The following is a 17338-nucleotide window of genomic DNA, read 5'->3' as shown; positions in this document are numbered from 1 at the left end:
ACAGGGATACCAGATGTCTTAATATTGAAAACATTTGAGCGCGTGTGAATAAGTGGAAGCCTTATAGTCGGTTGTTTAACCTCACTCGATTTAATGTGTCACTGGAAGTTTTGTAAACTTTCAACGGGGACCGTGTTTACAGATTTCCTATGTATAAAGACGTTATTTGTGGAGTGTGAAGTTATTTGAAAAAATGACCTGGCCTCCCTGTGTCATGATTTCTTGACGGTAGGGTATGTCTTCAAACCAGTTACAGTTGTTAAAATTCGAAATATATTTTTAATAGTTTTGCTATTTAAATTAAGAAAAGTCAGTAGAATATGTATTTCTTTTGACATTTCTTATCAAAAGAAATAATAATATAAATACCACTAGAACACCCTATTGAACATTTTTGCAACGGTTATAAGTTATTTTTATTTTATTTCATATAAAACAAAGCAAAGTCTTGGTGCTACTTTCCGTATCGGGATTCGACCTTCTGTTTTACTATACACAGACTTCGCAGCTGACCTAACAAGCCAGTCGTCGTATGTTCAAGTCCCGGCTCGGGCGAGACTGTTAGTGTCAGTAGGGTTGTTGCGCTAGCCCCGCAATTGTGCAATTGTACACTTATCAGACGGCTGCGAAGTCTGTGTATAGTGAAACAGAACGTCAAATTCCGATACGGAATGTAGCACCAAGGCTTTGCTTTTACTGCAAGGTATACAGCCCTAGGGTTGTATGTAATGGTGACGTGGGACTAAGCACTGTTATTAGGGGATTTTTGAAGTATAATACTTCTCTCAGGAAGTTCGGCTACATAGGGATGTGAAATGATAATCTAAAACCGAAAAAAGTGAAAAATATGTCCAATTTCAAATGCTAATAAATCGGTTAGTATTCGATGGATTTCCTTCGTTCTTGCAGCAATAGATTTGAAAATCTTCTAAGATTCTTCCCAAATGCAGATAATTGTAGTTTTATCATTCAAACTATTGTACTATTGAAAATAGTCAATTCTTGTCAAAACGAAAAATTCGGCCTCTGATTGGTCGTTATATGATTGCTTCCCAAGCACGGTCGACAGAACCATAGACCTTGCCATTTGAAATATGCAATTTGGCCTATATAAGAGCCTGTTTCACTCGAAGCCGCTTATTATAATTCTAGACTGCAACAGGAGCAGTCCACCCTTAGCAGCAGCAGTGGATACAGCAGCAGTAGCAGTGCACCGGATAACGGCCACAGCTGTGGTATGGCAACGGATAGCGGAGCGCGTCTGAGCATCGATAGCAGGACCAGGTGATGCAGGGCAGCGGATGCCAATGGCAACGGAAGCGTCCACTACTGTGGCAACGGGGATGGCGCAGCGGTTGACGTTGGTCTCAGCATCTATATAAGCAGGGCCAGCTGATGCAGTGTGGCTTTTTAGTGAAATGCTGTCTCTGAGCGATAGCAGGCACACTAGCAAATACATCCAACGAAAAGAACGTTCTGGAAAGCTTTCCAGTGTTTATTTTCCCCAAAAAAAATACTTTATTTGCACTGCCAGTGATAACGCAAAGATGTGATCGGCATCTTACCAACAACAAATTATCCTTTTCAGGATGAAATAAAAACCTAATTGAAGAGTTAATATTTTCTCTTAAAGCAATTTATACTTTCGAGAAATTTGGAACAGATATATAATTGGCTTCATCTCCGTGTCTCAGAACTTCATTATCTTTTTCTTCAGTCATGAGCACAACATCCGAAAAGCTTTCATTATCAGCATAAAAGTTATTTTTTCACATAATCAAAATTCAAAAATTATCAAGTCCGAATCATGACAAGCAACTATATTATTGAGAATGGTCAATCCTCATTCCGAGTCGAACAACCAAGCGCATCGGTTGTGTTTATCAGTCGTCTCGATATATTTGCAAAAAATAATCGAACAAAAGGCATCGCTTGCCCGGTCCGGTCTAACGAGTGCTGTGCAGTGCAAAATAAATCCGCTTGAAGGTCAACCGCTATTGTTTGCTTTGTTGCTGCGTAGCTGCGCCGCCGCTGCTGAACCGAACGTTTCGGTGTTTAGCTGTGTTGAAGACAACCAGAGCTACATAGAGGAAAGCGTAAATCTGCACAGCTGCCGGCTGCCGGCGGCTGCACCCAACGATTGCGTGACCACATTGTAGAAGACAAAGCATCGCTTGAAATCAAAGAAAAGGTACGTGTTTCTTGTCGGTGTTAGGGCGCTAGCCTTAGCACAATGGAAGTGGATACCTCAATCCCCGATCCCCCGACACCGAGCCCTCCTGACTCTGTCCCTCCTGCTCCTTCCCCCGCTGTCCACTCTTCAGTTCCCCCTCGTGCCAGGCTCTACCTTGACGAAACAGCAGGTTCACGTTTCGTTGTATATTTCCGGCCAAAAGCAGGACCTAAGTCGAAATCCCTGAACATTATACAAATTTCGAAAGACCTGACGTCACGCTTCAAGGCCGTGACTGAAATAATCAAGGTTAGACCAAACAAGCTCCGTGTTGTGGTCAATGACCTGAAACAGGCCAACGATATAGCTTGTTTCGAGCTCTATACTCGGGAGTATCGCGTATACATACCGGCCCGAGACGTGGAGATCGACGGCGTCGTGACCGATCCGAGTTTGTCCGCCGAGTGCCTCTTGAAGGATGCTGTAGGCTATTTTAAAAACAGCAGCCTTCCTGAGGTGAAAGTATTAGAAGTAAAACAATTGCGATCTGTGTCGCTCGTCAGCGACAAAAAAGTTTACACTCCGTCAGACTCGTTTCGTGTCACGTTCGCCGGGTCTGCATTGCCGAGCCACGTCTTGATCCACCGGGTTCGTCTTCCTGTGCGCTTATTTGTGCCCCGTTTAATGAACTGCACCAATTGCAAGCAGTTAGGTCACACAGCCGCCTACTGTTGCAATAAGGCACGGTGCGGTAAGTGTGGAGAGAACCATGCCGACGATTCCTGTAGTGCGAATGTTGAAAAATGTATTCACTGCGGGGAGAATCAGCATGAGCTCTCGACATGCGCGGTGTACATGCAGCTGTACATGCAGGATAAATTAAAACGGTCTCTCAAAGAGCGTTCAAAGCGTTCCTACGCTGATATGCTCAAGAAGACCACGACCACTTCTACCATAACAGCGAACCCCTTTGATCTGTTGTCTTCAGATGAAACCGACTCTGACGAACCACTAGAGGGAACTTCTTTTGCCATTCTTGGGGAGTCTAGAAAGAGGAAAAATATTTCCTCCCCTAAGCTTCCCAGAAAAGGTCCTAAGATTTCCCAAAGTGGAAAGAACAGTACAACCAAAACTAAAGGTGCTACGGAAAAACCGAAGCAAACCCCTCCTGGGCTTGGCAATTTAAAGTCTCAGAAGGAGTTCCCAGCACTTCCAGGAACATCTAAAACCCCAGTTGCTCCTTTTGCACATCCAGTTGACAAAACAAATGCTGGATTGGTGAATTTTTCTAATATTGTGGACTGGATTTTCGAAAATTTCAATATTCCCGATCCAATTAAAAACTTTCTTACAGCGCTCCTCCCAACAGTTAGATCATTTTTGAAGCAGTTGACTGCCCAATGGCCCCTCCTTGCAGCGATCGTATCCTTCGATGGCTAATTCAACTGCTAATTTGAAGGATTCTATCTCTGTTTCACAGTGGAATTGCAGAAGTATTTTACCAAAAATTGATTCATTCAAAGTTTTGATAAATAAAAACAAATGCGATGCATTTTCCCCTTGCGAAACTTGGCTTACTTAGAATACCGATCTTAACTTCCATGATTTTAATATTATTCGCCTTGATCGAGACACCCCATATGGAGGAGTACTTTTAGGGATTAAAAAGTGCTATTCTTTCTATCGTATTAACCTCCCCTCGATTCCAGGCATCGAAGTTGTCGCATGTCAAATGACAATACAAGGTGAAGAGCTTTGTATTGCCTCAATATATATTCCTCCCAGAGCACAGGTTGGGCAACGGCTGCTCTTTGATTGATTAGAACTTCTTCCCTCGCCACGTTTGATTTTGGGAGACTTCAACTCTCACGGTGTGGCTCCTCTCCTCTTTAATCTATAACCTTTGCGATGACTTCGACATGACTATTTTAAACAACGGTGAAATGACACGTATCCCGAAACCTCCAGCGCGCCCAAGCGCTTTGGATCTAGCCTTATGTTCGACGTCGCTACGGTTGGATTGCACATGGAAGGTAATCCTCGACCCTCACGGTAGCGACCATTTGCCTATTCTTATTTCAATTACTAACGGGTCAACTCGCATGCGACCAATTGACATTCCGTATGACCTCACACGGAATGTTGATTGGAAAAAGCGGTCGAGTCGATTCAACATCATCCACCACTTGAAGAATACAACCTCCTTGCGGGCTTGATTCTCGACGCCGCGCTGCAAGCCCAAACGAAGAAATATCCCGGCGTAACGATTAAAGAACGGCCTCCCACTCCGTGGTGGGACCAAGAGTGCTCCGATGTCTACACGCAAAGATTCGACGCGTTTTTGGCCTATCAGAAGAAAGGTATACCTGGCGACTATATACGGTATTCGGAGCTTGATACCAAGCTTAAAAGCTTGGCTAAAGCAAAGAAACGCGGATATTGGCGTCGGTTCGTGAACAAGACGTCGAGGGCGACATCGATGAGCACTCTTTGGAACACAGCCCGAAGAATGCGGAATCGCGTAACGGTCAACGAAAGCGAGGAGTCTTCAAGTCGGTAGATACATGATTTTGCCAGGAAAGTATGTCCGGACTCTGTTCCTGAGCAAAATATTGTTCGCGATGCTTCTCCGGGCCACGACGCGATAGAATCACCTTTTACGATGCAGAATTTTCAGTTGCCCTCCTGTCCTGTAACAATAACGCGCCTGGGTTAGATAGAATCAAATTCAACTTGTTGAAGAATCTACCCGGCAATGCCAAGAGGCGCTTGTTGAACTTGTTCAATAAGTTCCTGGAGCAAAACATTGTACCGCAGGATTGGAGGCAAGTGAAGGTGATCGCCATCCAAAAACCAGGGAAACCAGCTTCTGATCACAACTCTTATAGGTCGATTGCAATGCTATCCTGTATCCGGAAATTGATGGAAAAAATGATACTCCGTCGCTTAGACCATTGGGTCGAATCAAATGGTCTACTATCAGATACTCAATTTGGCTTCCGCCGTGCCAAAGGGACGAATGATTGTCTTGCGTTGCTTTCAACAGATATTCAGCTGGCATATGCTCGCAAAGAACAAATGGCGTCTGCGTTCTTGGACATTAAAGGGGGCTTTTGATTCCGTTTCTATTGACATTCTTTCGGGTAAACTTCACCGACAAGGATTTTCTCCAATTTTGATCAATTTTTTGCACAATTTGTTGTCCGAAAAGCACATGCATTTTACGCACGGCGATTTGGCAACTTTTCGCATTAGCTACATGGGTCTTCCCCAGTGTTCATGTTTAAGCCCCCTTCTTTACAACTTTTATGTAAATGACATCGACGAATGTCTGGCAAATTCATGCACGATAAGACAACTTGCAGACGACAGTGTAATCTCTGTTACAGGAGCCCAAGCTGCCGATTTGCAAGGACCATTGCAAGATACCTTGGACAATTTGTCTGCTTGGGCTTTACAGCTAGGTATCGAATTCTCTCCGGAGAAGACTGAGATAGTAGTTTTTTCTAGGAAGCATGAACCTGCTCAGCTTCAAACACAATTAATGGGTAAAACGATTTCTCAGGTTTTGGTACACAAATATCTTGGTGTCTGGTTCGACTCTAAAGGCACCTGGGGTTGTCACGTGAGGCATCTGATAAAAAAATGTCAACAAAGAGTGAATTTTCTTCGTACAATAACCGGACAAAGGTGGGGAGCCCACCCAGGAGACCTTATAAGGCTTAACCAAACAACGATATTGTCTGTAATTGAATACGGGTGTTTCTGCTTCCGCTCCGCAGCGAACACACATTTGATCAAACTGGAGCGAATACAATATCGTTGTTTGCGTATCGCCTTAGGATGCATGCAGTCGACCCATACGATGAGTCTGGAGGTCTAAGCTGGAGTTCTACCATTGAAAAACCGCTTCTGGAGCCTCTCTTCTCGTATTCCTAATTAATGTGAGGTCTTGAACCGTCCTGTGATTGAAAATTTTGAAAGGTTAGTCGAACTCAATTCTTAAACCCGTTTTATGACATTGTATTTCAATCACATGTCTCAGAATATTAACCCTTCTCCGAATATTCCAAATCGTGTCAACTTATTAAATACTTCTGATTCTACTGTGTTCTTCGATACATCCATGATAGAAGAAATTCGTGAGGCTCTCCGATCGATGAAAGATGTTAAGCACTCTCCGTATTTCCTGGGGAAAATACGGGAACATTTGAGTGCTTTATCCGAAAAATCGTTTCAGATTACCTTAGCGTGGGTCCCTTCTCACTGCTCGATACCGGGTAATGAGAAAGCGGACTCTTTGGCTGAGGTGGGTGCAATAAACGGCGATATTTATGAACGACCAATTGCCTTCAATGAATTTTTCGCATTTGTACGTCAGAATACGATCATCAGTTGGCAAAATTCTTGGACCAAGGGGGAACTGGGAAGGTGGTTACATTCCATAATTCCCAAGGTATCGACGAACCCGTGGTTCAAGGGGTTGGATGTAGGTCGAGATTTCATTTGCGTGATGTCTCGGCTTAAGTCCAACCACTATAGATTTGACGCGCATCTCCGTCGTATTGGGCTCGAAGAAAGCGGTATCTGTGCCTGTGGTGAAGGTTATCACGACATAGAGCACGTTGTTTGGTCATGCCTTGTTCACCGTGACGCCAGGTCTAAACTTGTAGCTTCCCTTCAGGCCGGAGGTAGACGGCCAGCTGTTCCTGTTCGTGATGTCTTGGCGAGCCTTGACCTACCCTACATGACCATTATATATGTTTTCCTGAAATCCATCCATGCCCTAGGCTAGTCCCGTTCCCCTCCGTCTACACCCAACAAAACGACAAGAACACGTTTGAACCTTAAGCACAAAACCAGCAACCAGACCCCGCACAATAGAACCAGGACCCAATGACTACGAGCCTCTGTCCCAACTCACGACATCGTGGCTCAGCAGAACGAATCCATACATGCCATTCGACGATTATCAGACGACCATTGAACAACAAAACACTGATTGGAAAATCCATGCTAGTTTTAAGTTAGACTTAATTTCAGCTCGTAGTCGGCAGCGAGGATAAAAAATTTGCTTTAGTTTTTAAGTCATCAGATATAATTGGCGCCGTTAAACATCAAATTGTATTTGTGCCGTGTCAAATAAATGTTATGTGAAAAAAAAATGGTCAATCCTTGTCGAAGCGCGAAATTTGACTGATCTGATTAGTCGTTAATATGATTGCTTCTCAAGCACGGTCGACAGAATCATAGACCTTGCCATTTTAAATTTGCTATTTGTCTGTATGAGAGTAAGGATGGGAATTATCGACTGAAATGGCTATCGATAGTTATCGATGATTTCCTACTACTATCGATAGGTTTTTCATCCCTATATAAGAGCCTGTTTCAGTCGAAGCCACTCATTAGGGACGAATGACCGTTTGGGGATAAAGTCCCTTCAAAAAAATCAATCAATCAATCAATCGAAGCCGCTCATAATAGTTCTAGACAGCGACAACAGTAGTCTTCCCTTAGCAGTAGCAGTAGCAGTGCAGTGGATAGCAGGCGGATAGCGGCCACAGCTGTGACATAGCAATGGATAGTGCACTAGTTGCAGCGGATCTCAGCATCGATAGCAGCTGGGCCAGCTGATGCAGGGACAGCGGATACCAATAGCAGCGTATAGCGGCCAAAACATTGGCATGGCTACGGATAGCGTAGCAGTTGCAGCGGGTTTACCATCGATAGCAGCTGATGCAGTGAGGCACTTTAGGGAAATGTAGTCTCTGTGCGATAGCGGGCACTAGTAAATGCATTCAATGAAAAGTTGACTCATTTTGACAACACATGAGATGTCTAGTTTTGAGTGCTTTTCACTGTTTAATTTTTCATAAGGAATACTTTATTCTCACTGTCAGTGATAACGCCAAGATGTGATCGGTATCTTATCCGATATTGAATTGAACAACAAACTGAAAAATGAATGACACGCAAGCAGCCGGGTTTTCTTTCTTGTAAAAGTATTCTACTTCATCCTTGCGGTCATGGCTTTGCTCACAACTCTCATGTTTTTTTTGTTACAAAATATACAGAGTCCGCAGACACAATCAACGTGTTTGCTCGGTGACTTACGTATTTTTATTTTCAGCTTTGCCTGGAAATTTAGAAATATTTTCAACAACACTCAAAAGAATCTCGTTTATATATGCGATATTATGCCTGTAGTATTTTTTTGTGCAAACAACATGTATTTGACGAAGCCTATCGTTCTTGTTGAAGAAGCACCAAAAATTTCTCGTAATGCGTCAAAGTCAGAATTAACTCTATATCCTCAAAAATCAAATCCAATAATACTTACGTTATCATAATGAATGGTTTTGTCCTTGTCCTTGTTTGTTGAGTAATTTATAGTAACCATATTTATGAGATAAACTTTCAATCACCATTTGCAACAGCATTGCAGTTTTTTCCTCGATTGCACACAGATAGAATTGTACGAATAGAAGTGTACCACTGCAATACGAATAGTACCGCTGTAGTACAAATAGAAGTGTACCGCTGAAATGTACGAATAGAAGAGCACCGCTGCAATCTTAGACGACGAGAGACCTGCGGCTCTTTGGTCCACTGGTACTGTTGCTTCTACCAGCATGTTTTCTTTCAAGACATCAGTTTTCATTACGTTTTAACAGCAGGTTTAGGAATTGTTCAAGCGGGGGGATTATTATTTCAAACTTTTCGGAAAACTTTTACCTTCGAGACATCATATTAGTCTAAGTTCATGGAAGCAAACATAAATTGACCTATTGGGACGGGGAGATTCTTTCAATTTTTTTTAGATATTGATACAGAGAATATCACAGGGAACGAAAATAAACTGGTAGGTAATAAGCTCACATGGGGGCGCATGAGTGTAACGTTTCGAATAAGGTCGAAGAGCTACGTAGTTATAAGAGGGGGTCTAACTTTGTGACGAAGGATGAGGGGAGGGGGTCGAAATTTTAAAAAATGCTACGTCATTTATGATGCCCCAAACAGTTAATGCGTCACCTGTGAAAATCGGCTGTTTGTGGCTTCAATACCGTTTCTTCTAAATGCAATTGGTAGCAAATGAAAAAAAAATTGTCGAGCAAAACACCAAAAGGTTTTTTTCTAAACGTTTTTCCAAACTGAATCTCTATGCTTGCGTCAGTTTTGGGATTTCTGCTGAATTGGCAACGAAAATGTTGCCAGATATATTTATTTTTTAATAAACTACAAGAAAACTTCAAACTGATGTAAGCAGAGTTGTCAAAGGGGTGGGTAATTTAATACGAACTCTGCATTATAGCGTCCGCCATTATGGCTCGTAAAAAGCTGGATATTTCTAAAAAAAAATTTAAGATGAGACTGAGAATAAACATACGTAAGTTACTGAACAAACGAATAGATTCTGTTTGAATTGGAAATTAGTATTCATTCTCATAATTTTTCATAGATGAATTATTATTATATATGCATTGAGATTTAGATTGAAATGTAACAATCAACATACACAACGGTCGAACCGGTCCAAACTATAGACACCGTCCAAACCGGTTCTACGCGACGTTCCAAATTTTTTCCACACCTTTTGTGCTAAGAGCTTTTATGTTTTACCTTCGTTAAATATATACACGTCAAAAATTGACGATAGATTTTTTTCACACTCGTCATTTGTTTACGCTGGTTTATCGTCCTCGTCTTTATCAATTTGTGCTTGCCATACATGGTGGAGAAGGATGTGAGCCGCGAGAGGAATGCATGTGCACTGGAATTGGTGGTGGAGAAAGCAGAGAAAATCACATAAGAAACGTCATTGCTATCACCGTTCCATCGATACAGTCAATTTCATCCTGCAGTTTTGTTCCACACAGAGACAGTAGGCCTAATTGAGTTCGTCATCACGGTTCCGTTTAACATTAATTTAAAATTATGCAGGTTTTTGAAAGTTTCGATTGCGTACTTGTGTAGCCTGTAAGAAAAGGGGCGTCGACGTTTAAGATGGCCAACCCGCTCGACAACCCGACGGATGATCTGTCCGCGTCCAGTTCCGGGCTACTGCTGCTCGGTACTTCAGATGATTCGGAAATTCTAGAAGGGTTTCTTTGTCCGATTTGTAAAGCAGACTTGAAAACGCCTGAACGGCTGACGGTGCATGTCGAGCAGGAACATTCCGAAGAGCAGGACCTCCTAAAGTCACTTAAGGAAATGTTCAGCTTTGCGAAGAAGAAAATACTCAACCTGGACGAAACGGCTAGTGATCTGGCTCGTAGCTTGGATAGCTCATTGCAGGTGGTAGGTAGACAGGAACGACTAGCAACGGTGAATCCGATTCATCTTCCTGGGCAACTCGTTGGTACAGACTGTGACCATATGGGTTACTTTAAGGCTGTGCGAAATCCTCGCTTAGAAAGGTATGCTTCGGAGACGAATAAATTGATCATTCGTTTGGACAAACTGCTGGATGGACTGCCAAGCGATCCAGATGCCCGGAAACGTCACGAAAAGAGTAAAGTTCCTTGGATCGATGGGAAGCTGGTCAAGCTGTGTCCAAGTTGCGCGAAAAGTTTCGGATTAACTAGAAGACAACACCATTGCCGTGTTTGTGGATCCGTCATGTGCGATGGCTGCTCTTATCACTTATCGTTTGACGAAGCAAGGTAAATATCTTAAATCCAAATTTATATTTCACAAATAAGTCATCTGTGTTTTGCAGAAGCATCGTTCAACCGGTCAGTCCTGGTGCAAAAGTTCCAGAACTATGCAACCAATCTGAAGAATCGTCCAAGGACCGGGATTCGTCCGGCTTTCGAGTTTGCGAACATTGTCTACATCTTCTAATGAATCGGAAGGAGATGCAAGACTCTCGCTCGGACCGTCGGGTCATCACAAAACTTTACGAAAAATTACTGCAGGAGAAAAAGGACATCGAACCGGACATTCCCATGTACTCCAAAATCATATACAGTCTGTATGAAGGGGATGCCATCTATCGTCTTTCGGATGCCAGTGCACTGAGGGAAAAGATTGGTCGGGCTGCTGAAAGAATCGATAACATTAGCAAAGCTATTCTCGCTATCTCGTTTGTCCAGGGTAGCCGCGAAGAAGCGCTGAAAAAATCCATCCGCTTGTCATGCATTTCCTACATAAAAGAGCAAATGTTATCGATTCCTCCATTGCCTCTGGAGGAGGAAATCAAAAAGATTCAGCAGCGCAAGAAACAGGAAACCGCAAGACGAATCGAACGAGAGCGAAGATTAGCATTGGAAGCGTACGAAAAGCATGAACAGCACTCGGAGCCGTACAACGGCAGTTCTAGTTCAAGCACAGCTTCAACAGCGGAAATGACTAACGGGCGGTATTACGGAGCGGCAGCCCTCGTTAGTTCTTCCGACAACTGGAGCGGGTTCCAAGCTGCCAACGTAGCAGTCTCGAGCAGTGCCGATCCGCTGATCGATCAGATCAACATTGTTAAGGGTTACATCCGACAGGCTCGGGAAGCGTTGCGCTTCGAAGAAGTGGAAACGTTAGAGCGCAACCTGAGCGAACTGACGCAGGAGTTCTACGAACGGCAACGGCGGGCGCCTGGCGGATCCGGTTTTGCCGAAGGCGAGGCATCGTCAATGTCCGGCCCGTAAACGTCCAATAGATTTTGACTCAGAATTAGTATTAAAACCGAACGAGTTATTTTCTAGTAAGAAACGATGGAAGTTGTGCATGCATTTGCTTCTCTTCGGTTGGCTTGTATTTTTGTGCTCTATTTGAAATTGCATTAATAAAATATTCTCAGCCACTGCGAGTGGCTAAATTTAACGCTGTACTGGTATTACGAAAACTAATAACAGAAATAATTGATGTATGCATAAAAACGAAATAGTTTCCCATAGTTTAGATTGGAGTTTGAGGTGTAGCTCGGTTAACCTTAGATACGATGCTATATTTTCCTTTCTGCTTCAGTGATGCTTCTCGTACAGATAATTTATTCTAGCTTGATGCATATGCCACGCTGGAAGCTTGATTTGCTTGGATGAATATTAGTTTTTTTCCTCCAAGAAAATTGTACCTATTTAAATTTTTTTTTAGTGTCATAAACCCGAAAGACTTCACAAAACTGAAAAACTTTGCACAAAATTACTTGGCGATAGATTCGACAAGGTACAATGAAACAAAATTCTGCTTAAGTTTAATAATATATTTACCTTTTTTCGATACACAGTGCGTATCCCAAGTATGTTAATTAAATTTTTGTTTTAAACAAATCTTACCCGAAGCTTCTTGTTACGTTTCAACCAGCGAAATTGTCACTAATTCCAAATTAAATTTATAAAAAATGACAAATAAATGTCCATTGTGGAAGTTTTATCGTCCCGCCGCCTTATGGTTTGAGATTCCTTTGATTGGCCTATCTTTAGCTACTTTCCCTGTGTGTGTGTTTATACTTGTCCACTGGACACGCCTACTTGAGGCCATGCTGCTCCACCAATTTGGCCACCTTATCCACGTAAGCCTGCTTGGCGTCGTCCTGTGACAGCCCTTTGCATCCATTCCAGGCTTCCCATTTCGATTTTCCCTTGAAGTCTAGCAGGCCCGGTTTGTCCGTATTGCAATCGCCAACCGTGGCCTGTTTGTACAAACCGTACACCTCCAGCAGGTCAGCATCCGGGGGTGTTACCTTCAAGTTCTTTACATCCTCGACGGCTTTTTCGAAGGTCTGCAAGTAGGTAAGAAACTGATGTAATTTTTCTTGATTTCAATTAATAACGCTGAATCACAAAGTTTAATTAACGCAGCAATAGACTTTTTTGCTCATCAAACAGTCAAACAAAATGACATCACATTTTTAACTGACCTTTAATCACACCGGAGATGCTCAATTATCTAGCATTCTAACCTCATTTTTACCATGTTTGTTAAACTTAAAGGACCTCATGTTTGGGCAGTTTAATTTTTTAAATATTAAAATACATAAATAGAGCAATGAATTCCACTTACCGACATTGTGCGTTTTTTGTAGTAAATAATGGTTGTTAAGAAGAACTGTTCAAGCCAAGTGCACCGGGGCGGTTCTAATTAGATTCTGAACGCGAAAAATAATGCTCACGTTTTCATCGATTGTCTTGTTGAAAATTTCGCATCTCCTTACGCTTTTGCAGTAGATCGTAAGCGCAATCTTATTTCTTCCTCTCTTTTCCGTACATTACTAAAAGGCCCGCACAGAAGCCGGTGAACATCGAAAACATCGCGTATTGTACCGCACACAGTGAATGCGTAATAAATCGACTCTATCAACACGGTTTATCACACGTACCCAAAAATATGTTCGAGTTTTATTGTTCCAGTTGAAAATCGAGATAACGACTCGCGACTTTCGATTGTTTACATTCTAGTGCGCTGTATAGGTATAGTTCATCACATACGCTAAACGGCGCACTAGATGCGACATTATGCACATTGCAATAACCACTCCTATGGCATCGCGGTATGTTTCAAGGGCTAACATCTCAACATATGTGTAAACGAGATAGCATATCACCGCCTCTTTTCATACATCTTTATTGCTGGTCAAGTTGAAATCTAGAATGCTGCGGAAAATAAAAATGACATCCGCAGCTACCAAATTAATGTCGTTTTCGTTTTTGCGGTGTAGCTACCCCGCGGACTACACTTTGTCCTATCACTGTTTTTTTTACATTTTCCGGACTATCCCGGACTATCCTTTTTCTGTCCCGGACAGTCCGCGCAAGAAACAGAGTGCAGTTTTGAATGGCACCAACACATTCACACGTATGTGTCAAAATAAAAAAAATGTGTCAAAATCGGTTTGCTTTGATTATCGTTCTTCGCGTGTCGAACATCAGGTTGAATTTTATTTATTTTATTTTGTTATTTTGTAATTTTTCAGTAAATTGGCAAACTTTTCGTACAGTAGCACAAACGCGATAAAAGACAATGGCGATAATGACCAAAACAAAAGTGACAGCTGTCTCTGGTATTACGCACACCATTGCAACTGCTCGGAAAGTGTTTTTTTTTTCAGCTGCAAAGCGTAGTCCGGGACGGGATAGTCCTGCCGTAAAAACGAATTCGACATAAGAACACTGATAGAAAACCAGACAAAGTAATTTGATGAGTTTCATCTTTTCGATAAAACATCTAATACAGTCGTCTTTCGATAACTGCAAGACTTTTAACTGCAACGCTTTTTAACTGCAAGACCGATAACTGCAACAACTTTGCAGTTATCGCACCGCCATCCGTCGAATCTGATGTCAAAGTCATATTTGACATTGGAGTGACAGATCTCGCGGAGAGATTCTAAATGCATTCGAAAATGAAAATTGTTGAATCTCTAGAAACATTTTAATAGGACTCTTTCATTTCTCTCGATTTTTTTCGATTTCGTTTACTTGTTGTCTCTTTATTCTAGATGGGAGATTATAGATCTCCACTATTAATCAATAAAGCAAAATCATCATGTTATGTGGTTCACTTTCCGTAGCTATCATAAGAGAAAAAAAATATCCCTTGTGTACTGTTTGGCTAGCTTTCACTACTCAGCGAGACAGTGCATAGTAAATCACAAACAATATTTTGTGACCTAGCGTTGAATAGACCATTTTACGAACTGACAGGTGTCACGGATCCTGCTGACATTGATGTTGCTTTTACTTGCGTTATGTCAGCAGTTCCGATTTTTCTGTCAAAATTTCATTCATGGATTGAGTTCAGAAACGTCTCGTAAAATGGTCTATTGTAGTGATGAACTTTGACACATCAAATTGATTAATTGAAAAGCTTGCCTATTTTAGTTTTCTGCTATTTTTTGCCACTATTCCAATAAAAAAATACATTTCGACATCATTGAAAACAACAATTGTAGTGACAGACCCCCCTCAAAATTTTGGCATGTGTCAAGTGTTGCAGCTATCGAACGGCATTCGATAACTGCAATGTAAACATGTTGCGGTTATCGAACTACGACTGTATTTATGTTCATAAAGAATATTTGAGATAAAATTTAAATAGAAAAAGCAATGATGTTGTTTAAAATTAAGAATACTATTTTGTAACATAATCATCTATTACACTAGTCAACACAGGTTCACTTCGAAAGCTTAAGCCGGAAAAAATGAAATATAGCTATTCAACCATTCCTGTGAATTCTAGTGCCCTAGTCACTACCGTTTTTTCAGAGACTTAAATGAGTGGGGGGACGATTGCCTAATGGCAATATCAAAACGATAGAAAATCGCGACGGTCGGAGCAAACCAAAAAAGCGTGTGAACTAGGCAAGCTGCTGATTTCAAGAGAGCTTTATTAACTAGTGTGAGTAACAATGAAAGTATAATAAGTATTGTGATAAATGTGCAGGGTATCAAAAGATTCGAGTAGTTCCGATATGAGATTAGACGGTTGCATATGATATGAGATTATGAGATATGATATTAGACGGTTGCATTTTGTCGGAGTTATTCGCCGCTCACGTTCGTCCAATGAGTTTCCTCGTAAACATAACGTCAATGCAACGAATCTGGCGAGCAGTTTCTATGCTGGCATTAAATATACCACCTGATTTATAACCACACTTTCTGAATACTCTTGTATAATCATATCGAGAGACTATTTATAACTCATTTCAACTGTTTCCAAAATAGGTGCGTTCTAGATACTTTTTGATATAATCAAAAATCTATTCAACCGGATTATAGAATGAAACATACGCAGGCGGAAACACAACATGTATTTCCAAACTACGCAAATATTCTGCAATGGAAATAAATGTGTGTTCCGTGCATAACCCAATTGAGTGACATCTTGTGATATCCAAAGTTGAAGAATATGACGCCATGTTAAAATGCATAGCAAATACTATTGCTCTAGTCGAAATGTCTTTTTCATTATTTCGTGCAGACTTAGCCGATATTGACCACGCATAATACAAATCTATTCGTTCGTTCCTGTTAGACTCAAAACAACTTTTTTTGACGTAGAACTACGTTTTACTTTAGCATACCACACAGGGATGCAAACTGAAAAACTGGGACGAAATTTGTCCCTTTTCAAATGCATATAGGTCGGTTGGTTTTCAACCGATTTTTTTTATTCTTGCAGCAATCGATTGGAAAATTATACACGCATCTGCCCAAATGCAGAAAAATTTTGTTCGAATCTACGAACTATTGCACTATTGAAAATTGTCAAGCCTTGTTGAAATAAAAATAACGTCCTCTGATTGGTCGCTTGCTTGATGTGTGTGTATGATATGGTATCATTTGTGTATGTGTGTATGTGTGTATGATATGGTATGATGTGTGTATGGTATAATGATATGGTATGATGTGTGTGTGCTGTGTATGGTTTTTAACTCGGCACGATCTTGTTACTGCTGAATCCGGTTCACGAAATTCACAACCCTTCATTAGTAGATATTATAACTCATTACCCAAGTAAAAATATTGGTTTTATCAAAGTTTTAAAGCGCTCAATACATCCAAAAAAGCGCTATGAAAACTTTGATAAAAACAGTTGTGTTACTAGGGTAATGAAACACTCAATGCATTGGTTTATAGTGTCCGTAGCTCTACGTCATTTATGCGGTCGTGTCTTGGATACAACCTCCTACTTTTTTTAATTTGAGACCTTCACAACTATCGGCAGCTCGTTTTAAAAATTCTTGTTAAGGATTTGTAAAAGATCTTATACAAAAAAAAAAATCATATCACCATGGAATTAAAAAATCGATCGCTTGTTTTTGAAACCAACAGCACGATTTTTACAGTCATAACGGATTTGGCAACTGCGGTTGTCATTTGCGGATCTACCACCGCCGACCGATTCTAATTTTTTACCACCCAGGCAATATCTTACTGCTGACAGCGGGCACAAGTTATTAAATTTGAGCCCAGGATATGAGTTAATTCATTTACACTGAAAATAAATTTCACGCTAATTCCCAATGCTCTTTACATATGACATAAGTGAACCTAATCATTTTATTATGCCGACCCATATCGATTTATATTGGAATCCACGGTATTCCAACGTGTTTGGGCATTTGACGTGTGAAAGCATTGAAATCTGAGTGTAAAATGATTGATTTTGTGCTGTGACCAGAAACTCAAGTGTATTCCACGTAGATATGAAATGTTTCATCTATTGGCC

The 17338-nt window shown here is 41.3% G+C and overlaps 2 protein-coding genes across 3 annotated transcripts; one reads left to right on the top strand and one right to left on the bottom strand.

Moving 5' to 3' along the window:
• Positions 1-9829: 9829 nt before the first annotated feature.
• On the top strand, positions 9830-11989 carry LOC129717955 (rabenosyn-5). 2 transcript variants are annotated; one of them, XM_055668257.1, is made up of 3 exons: positions 9830-10055; positions 10115-10836; positions 10893-11989. In XM_055668257.1, exons 2-3 carry the CDS (start codon positions 10178-10180, stop codon positions 11812-11814), a joined length of 1581 nt encoding a protein of 526 aa, XP_055524232.1. In that variant the 5' UTR covers positions 9830-10055; positions 10115-10177; the 3' UTR covers positions 11815-11989. The 2 variants fall into 2 exon arrangements, with proteins under 2 accessions (XP_055524232.1, XP_055524233.1); XM_055668258.1 differs by having other exon boundaries at positions 9830-10836.
• A 364-nt stretch (positions 11990-12353) lies between these two features.
• On the bottom strand, positions 12354-13328 carry LOC129717956 (acyl-CoA-binding protein). The gene is made up of 2 exons (XM_055668260.1): positions 13169-13328; positions 12354-12887 (listed from the first exon to the last, which is right to left on the bottom strand). The coding sequence occupies exons 1-2, from the start codon at positions 13172-13174 to the stop codon at positions 12633-12635; spliced, it is 261 nt and encodes an 86-aa protein (XP_055524235.1). The 5' UTR covers positions 13175-13328; the 3' UTR covers positions 12354-12632.
• Positions 13329-17338: the final 4010 nt, after the last annotated feature.

The sequence above is a fragment of the Wyeomyia smithii genome, chromosome 1 (assembly GCF_029784165.1).
Source record: "Wyeomyia smithii strain HCP4-BCI-WySm-NY-G18 chromosome 1, ASM2978416v1, whole genome shotgun sequence".
Taxonomy (NCBI): Eukaryota; Metazoa; Arthropoda; class Insecta; order Diptera; family Culicidae; genus Wyeomyia; species Wyeomyia smithii.
The sequence above is the reverse complement of the archived record's forward strand: the minus strand, read 5'-3'. Positions and strand labels throughout refer to the sequence as shown.